Genomic DNA, 7,993 nt, shown 5'->3' with positions numbered 1-7,993 from the left:
TTGCTCCAGATATTGAACGTTTTTGTTGTAGAATATACGACTTAATGTCCTTAGGTACCATACTTTATTGCGTACTTTTCGTGAGTTTATTGCGATGTTTATTAAATAAAGATCATAAACATGCATCCAAAGAACCAAAATAATACCCGGTAAAATCATGCGAAAATTTCAAGATTTCGAAAAGAAATATCTAAATTTGGGTTAATATATTACCGGTAGTATTTTAAAGAAATAGTGTATCCAATTCCAAACTGTTAAAGACCAACAGTTTTTCAGACTTATCATCAGTTTCAAAGTTCCGTTCTACCTCCAAATAGGCTTGTTCTTCAGAAAAGAAATTTGATTTGAGTCACTTCAATATAGCTTTACATTTTTCATTTATAGTGTTATTATAAAGCTTTCATGCCTAACTCTTCGTTGAAAACATCATGACTTGTCGTTAAAGTCCCAAGGAACAGGCATTGCTGTTTAATTCAGAATGACAAATACTACTACTGTTTTGGCGTAAATGTGATAGGCAAAAACAACTCGCAAATGAATTTTAAAACACATAATGATAGAATTGTTAAGATTCGAGTTAAGAGTAGGTGAGATCTATCCAACATTTAACTAAACAAAACATTGGACAAATTCCAGTGCTAGTGACATTCATTGGATTTCAATTAGTAAATAGTATATAATATATTATAACCCGCGAACAATTGGCCGGAGGGGGCAATCTGCAGAAACGATATTGACGATGTAAAGAAGTAGGAAAAAGACAAAAAATTAACGCAGATTTATACTTTCATTTGAGGTTTTCAGTATTATTATATGTATTACAGTATAACTATACGTTTACTTTAACATGTTTTAAAGATAACATTTACTCTTATGAATTATACGATTATAGTTGTATGATGCATATATTTACTGTTGTAGAATTAAAAATTATATTGCTGCAAAATGTTTAACATTTATTGTAACAGAATTCTTAGAAAGAAGTATTTAAGAATAACGTTCATATGTAAATAACATAAATTTCAGCATAAGAAAAATACATTTATATAATCAGATCCTTTTGCAACCTGTTGTCATATTTACACGTGTCCATTCGTGATGGTGTTAGTAATTATATAATGTTTAATAGTTTAAACTGATATATTAAAGAAGACCTTCAGACTTTACCATTCAACATTAGGTTATTGAACTGTTTAATTATATCATGTTTTTCATAATAGAAATGCTAATAATTACAAATAGAATGTATTTGCTAGTTATATAGACCTAACGCAAGAAATCTTATTCAGATATACCTTTTCATGTCACTAGGACCATACAATTGTAGCATTGTTAGGTTATCAGTCAGGAAGTTTTTAGATTGTGTCTAAAACTCATTTATTAATTTCACAAATTTGATGAATATTTAGTCTCCATACCTGATAGGTAAAAGTAAATAAGGACGTGTATTTTCATTAAATTTATTTATTTGGTTTTTAATGACTCTTTTTACTTTGTTAAGCTGGTAAGGGTGCAGAACATAGTTCAATCCAACACGCGAGAGACATACTCTCTTATAACACATTATTTCTTTTCACCTGGACAAAAACCTCGCGAAGGTATTCTTCGCTCAAGAAGAGAACACTTTGTTAGCAGGAATAAAGCATCTTTTGTTGACGTAAACGTCGAGCGTTTAAACGGTGATTATTTTCTTTAGCATACATATTTTACTTAATCGAAATAGTTTATCATTTTTTCCACGTTAGAAAGCTGTCTACTAATACTCGTGTTACGAACAATATATCAAGAGCATTTGAACAAAACAGGATGTAAAGAGGATATACTGCCGTTGATATTAAAATTTCCACCAGAGAGACACTGGGGTACACTTCATGGCTGAAAAATGACTGGGTTGTGGATTTGCGTTACAATTATTCTCATTCATCAAGTGTTTCCATGTCAAGCAGTTGTAAGTATATTTTGCTTTTATTTTATGATTAGTGCGTACACATTGACGCGTTTCGTTTAAAAACGATTATATACAGTGTAGTGTTTGTTTTTAATATGCTATGCTTATTCTAATTTTTGATGCTTAGAATATTGAAGTGAATGTTGCCTTGATTGCTAAGATGTGTTATATATCTTAAGTACCGTGACATCATCTGATGTTCAATCTTAAAACTGAAAAACAAATTAAACGTTATCATTGAATAATGTGTTACATTAAAATAAAGAAATATGCTTGTTTATTTTATTTTATAACAATGTATGCATGAATTTACATCCACAAGAATGCATCTGATATATATAAATGATATTAATTAACATTGTGACAAAGCATATAATATAAATGTATATATTGAGTATTTATGATATAAAAGTATCTGTAACATAATTTATTTTTATTGAATATAGCAGGCGCTTTATTTTATCATTGTATAGTTAATTGCATTGGTTCCGTTAACCTGTGTGTTAAATATATAGTAATTACTTGTTGCTGCAACGAATCGCCGTATGTCGATTTTATAATCATCGATATACAGATGTTTTGATGACGGTGCAATGTGACCATTACGGATTCTTGAGATATTGTTAAGTATATATATTTTACATTTTGATGTATGCTGCGATGTCGCTAGCAAATACCACCACCAGTGATATTTTGTTGTGTGAGGACAGTGTCTGGTTTTATAATTCGATACTGTACGTTTATTTTACATTTACATAAACATTTCACATTTATTAATCGGAAGAAGACAATTGCATACCATGTTCATGTGATAATGATTTTGTTAATACAGCCTTCTATTACAATAAACATAAGATGAAGTCGTCAGGGGCGGATCCAGCTTCTTTTCAGGAGGGTGTCACCATTCCAGATTTTCAGATTATTTTGCGACAAATGCTGTGTTAAACATATGTCATGTTGCACAAAATTAAGTTAGATACTGTTCTAGGCCTTTTACTTTTTTTAGGGTCTATATCTAAATCTTTCTTGTTTTATTTTCTTCTCTTGTTTATGTGTAAAATGCCCGAGTGGAATGAATAATTAATGTATTAATTAGATTTTATTAATTCATTTATTTCAATTTTTAATTGTCCTTCTTGCAAACTAACATATGTGCCCTGTGGCTACTACGGACCACCGACCCTACAGGTAAAAAGTCTGTATCAGGGTGTGCTAACTGATGCTAGGATGGTGATATCAATTAGAATCAACACATAATTTTAACCTGTTGGAGTGGGGTGGGAGGTTGTTGTGTGGCCTAGACTATGTAATATATAACTAAAGAATCACCGGTACCAGTCAGGAACTAAACAAATCATTGAATATTCAATTCACACGTGCGCTGGTGACACCCCATTGGATCCGCTTCTGGACTCGTGCTTACGTATGCAAAATGCATTCAAATTATTTCGTTTTGTAATGTACAAATATAATTTAAATACGATTTCGTTTTAGGACTTGTGATTATGGCAACTATCAAATGTTATTTAATTGTAGAATATTAAGATGTTATTTAAAGACCGTTTCATATCAGACACAAATTTTGCCAAAGTTACCTACACGTTTAGGCCCGGGGGCTTGATATAACACAAGGGCCAATCTGGGGTTGTTTTTCTTTTGGAGAACACTTCTGTATAGTGACTGTCAACATTTGCACAGATCTATTTTCCCCCGTTAATTGTTTTTGTCTATGATATCGTCTAACTTTATTATTAAGTTTTCAAGTGAGTATTTAACGTAACAAGGTAGTTGACTTTGCTGTTTGATTACCAATCCCCTAGGCTAGGTGAACCATGTTGCTTGAATTTACTTCGGTACGTTTTTACATGAAATGCTCATTTAACATTTACGAACAAATTGTCTGCTGTTTTCAAAGGATCTTAATCTGAGTTTTAAACATTATAAAGGTTTTTATGGGCATTTTTCTCTTCCAAATGTACTCATGCAGGTGCAGTTAGCCAGTGCATGATCGTAAACGGAGACTAATTTGGGAAATTTCTGCAGAATTGGGGATTTGCGTTTGTGCCCTCTTCTTGGGCATAGAAAATCGATCAAAATAAATCTGCTGCACCCATTGCAATATCTGGAATCTTTATATTTCTCTCTGCTTCTATTTACCTTTTGTTTCATGGCCCCTCGCTTGGCAATACCTCATATTTGGCTTTAACGTTGAACGTTAGCCAAGGTGAGCAAGGCAATGGTTTTTTCCCTATTCCGGGACATACAAAGGTAGTTGTCATTCCCTGCTTTACGTTCAGCAATTAGGATAATGACAAAAGCTGGTTTTCCGATGTCAATATAAGGCGACCGGGCGGATACTACATGTATGATGGGTGCCTTCGGCATGGTGTTTCAGTGAGGTAGCACTGAATTCGGCATCAGATCTGCGCTATCGAAAGGACCTCCAGCACACATCCACACATTGCACACATGGAGGCATGTCCTTAAATGACCTTAGCTAATAACAGGACGTTAAACCCTATAAAACAAAACAAAACCTCTTCCAAGTGTATTTCTACTTATGAATTTTGGAAAACTTAAGACTATTTGGCCTTAAACACTATGATGAAAATTCAGAATTCTAAATGAACGGTACGAGCGTTTTGTGTAAGTAAATGTTAACATTACTTGGCTTTCTCAATCGGCAAAAGGTCATTTAACTTTCCGTTTCAAAGGGAAATAAATGAATATCAATCTAAGTGACCATAGTCTACAGCTGTATGTTTTAACAAATAATAAAATGTTATAACCAATACTGTAAAATCATAAATGTTCGTGGGACATTAAATTTCGTTTATTTCGTGGATAACAAAAATCCACGAAATTAAATCCCCACGAAAACATAAATTTGGTATAATTTAGATAGGAGAAAATAAAAAAATAGTGAAATATAATGTCCTTGAAACAGACTAGTATACGAAAACCACGAACTTTTAACCCCACGAAAATAAATGATTCTACAGTATTCGAAACCAGATTACTAGAGTTACATATGTGGGGGGAAACACAAAAATAAAATGTAAAATTACAGGATATGCAGTTCGACCATACTTTACTGCCCCCTGGCTCAAGTATGGTTTGTTATCTACAGTAAATATTTCATTCTCAACACAAATGTAACGAAGGCAAGCTTATAAAACACCATTCTGAAGCATTTCTGTGGGATCATCATTTTCTTCCTTATCTATCCGAATTGTGTGAGATAGCCATTTGCTGTCATTATCCATTGGGCCTTATGATAAATCAGTGTTAACTATAAACTACTTTTCTCTGTCATATACCGTTATATATAATAACGATACTGTATAGCTGTCCCCTATTTTCATAAAACTGTATTCACTCTGTGACAGGGACAATCAACACGTTTAATACAAACAGTCTGTGCTATAATTTAAAGGTATAGTATTAATTATAGACTGACAGGTGCTTTAACTGAACAATAATTGCTAGGGTACTTTAAGATATTGCCTTTTGTCCTGACGATCTCACAATCTTTTCAACGCCGTTTCGGAATGACTGATCAGTTTCTATGAGTCGTATCAAAGTATTCTAATTCATATTGTGAATTATGAACTCTTCACACATAGACATCACGTATAACGGAAGTATACAGGAGAACATGTATAGTGTGCAAGTAATGAATACATATGCTGTGCAGTAATCCTTGTTAAAACCTGGATATATATATAAAATACAAGTGTAAAGTTTGAAATTCTTGCGGTGTGAAATACTCGGGTTTTTAACGCTGATTAAAGGCACCAACATATTCACAAACGAATATATATCTATATATTATAAAGGTTAAAAATATACTGAATATAAATATTTAAAACCCGTTGCCGATGTGAACATTTCCATACAACAAACAGTTTTAAGAGTCAGATTGCGTATTTTTCTACACACAGGATTTTCACGTCAACAGTACGTGTATTGATAGATTTTTATGTTGAATGCTTAAAATACGAATTCATATCAGTTAAAACCCAAAGTCAATGACTTTTAAATAAGGGATATACTGTATTTCTGAAATGTTTTGCAGCAAAATAATAAACATTTGTGGATAAAAGTAAGATGACCTACACACTAGATTAGTGTTGAAAGATTCCGTAATAGTCTCTCCTCACTTAGGAAAAGAAACACTTTATGGGGATTCATGATATGTTGCTTTTTCTTTGGTGTTTTTTCCGCTCCCTCCTCTTTTTGTTGTCTGCTTGTATCGAGTTAAGAGGTAATGTTATATAAGAGTATCTTTATATTCTATATTTACGACTGTATGGCCCACGAGATGACATCATCAGTATTATGACATACAAATTGTAACATTAGATACTACTCACCAACCCTGTAAGATGGCTGTTCTATCCACCGATCAGGCATACATGGTACAAATATCAATTAAACTATATGTGAAATGATTTAAGGACTTTTCAGTTTCCCTTATATTAAAATACTCCAAAAAGGTAAATAAAACCATTAAAATTATGTTGATATGACAGTCTACTGTGTATCAATGGCGTAGCTTTGCAGGCAAACAAGTCATACATCGCTAGCGCTCATTATGGTGTTGACTGCATTTTTTTACCATTCATATTGACTGTAAATGCCATCTCCATTGAGCTCAATGCTGAACTTATCCCACTTGTCAATTACTCTTGACTCAATACTCCTCCTTTTTATGTTTGTGATAGAGGAGTCTGTCAATGCAGAACACTTTTATTAAGATCTTCTTAATATGCTATTTATTCAAGACAGTTTTCACTAATTTTTAAATGTTCTCCTTTCAAATGTACGTGTATGACGTACTATATTACAGTACATGTTTTATATTATCAAAAGACAGTGACGCTTACTTTGGAAAAAACCCAGCTTACGCAATCTTAAGCCATTTTTTCGTCAGCTGAATAACTGGCTATGATAACATTATAATAGCATAGCAATGGCCAGATATACTGTCTGACAACACAACTATTATGACACCATGAGATTTATCCCGTGGTGGGTTTCATTTCGTCATAGCAACGGTTGGTAAGCAAGTTATTATGTGACTCTACTGGAGTAACTGATGATCATGAGTAGGTAGTCACTGTGTCGACTTGTAAATGACTGTTGGGTTAATTTCAACAGGTTTTGGCCACCTTTTTTTAAAATCATTTAAAAAAACAAACCATTGTGTACTTTGTGTATACATTTAAGTTTTTGAAAAAATAGAATAATTTTTCATATTCATGCCATGGAACTTGGTCCTATCACATTGTGTCTTTCCTTTAAAAGATTTGTTTATGTAAAATAACTTTCCTTTTATATAGTTCCTCTTGGTTTTTTTATCGAGTTTGAGTTGTTCCAATCACGATATACGCTTCAGGTTTCTCTTAATTTTCTTTGATTTCTTGTTACTTTCGATATAACTCTGATATATTGTGTAGTATTGTTGTGCACTATTTATACCTCTGTAGACACTATAGCAATTGTTGGGTATGACGGGACACCACTCTATGCAAATCCACGCCACTAAATGTTTCAAACTGCAGATATAACCATCACTAAATAGTAAAAGTTTAAATCTGAGAGTTTACAGTCGACTATATCCATACTTGTACATTACATTACATTACATTTTCATTATACTTTTTTAAGCCACCAATAAGTCTACAGGTTAAAATATATACTTAAATTATTACAAAATACAATAACATATTTTATTTTTATCATATGTCAATTCAGCAGCACATTGACTGCAAAATGGATATATTTAATATTGAATATATTTATTTATATAATTAATATTGAAATATTTTTAATTTTAACTTTGTTATTGAAATCTGAAAATCTTATTTGATGTATTATTAAATTAAATATGATCAGCTTCCAGCTTAGATAGAACACCACTTTAGATAGAAAGGTTAACCACGGGTGAAAATATCTAGATAAATACTGCCAATACTACCCTGAAACAGACTATAATTCTTCAAACAGCATTCTTCTCCCAGTGTTTTTTTTTTTTTTTTT

The 7,993-nt window shown here is 32.3% G+C and overlaps 1 protein-coding gene across 2 annotated transcripts in view; it reads left to right on the top strand.

Moving 5' to 3' along the window:
- The first annotated feature begins 1,825 nt into the window (after window positions 1-1,825).
- LOC110466176 (cadherin-23-like) overlaps window positions 1,826-7,993 on the top strand; it is a 31,816-nt gene continuing 25,648 nt past the window's right edge. For both annotated transcript variants that reach the window (XR_002464713.1, XM_021522529.1), the window contains exon 1: window positions 1,826-1,948. Coding sequence is in view for 1 of the 2 variants with exons in the window: in XM_021522529.1 (XP_021378204.1) it covers window positions 1,883-1,948 (66 nt within the window). In the remaining variant the exon portion in view is untranslated. The remainder of the gene's footprint in view (window positions 1,949-7,993) is intronic.

This window comes from Mizuhopecten yessoensis, unplaced genomic scaffold (genome assembly GCF_002113885.1).
Source record: "Mizuhopecten yessoensis strain PY_sf001 unplaced genomic scaffold, ASM211388v2 scaffold11123, whole genome shotgun sequence".
Taxonomy (NCBI): domain Eukaryota; kingdom Metazoa; phylum Mollusca; class Bivalvia; order Pectinida; family Pectinidae; genus Mizuhopecten; species Mizuhopecten yessoensis.
This window is presented reverse-complemented; position numbering and strand designations above follow the sequence as displayed.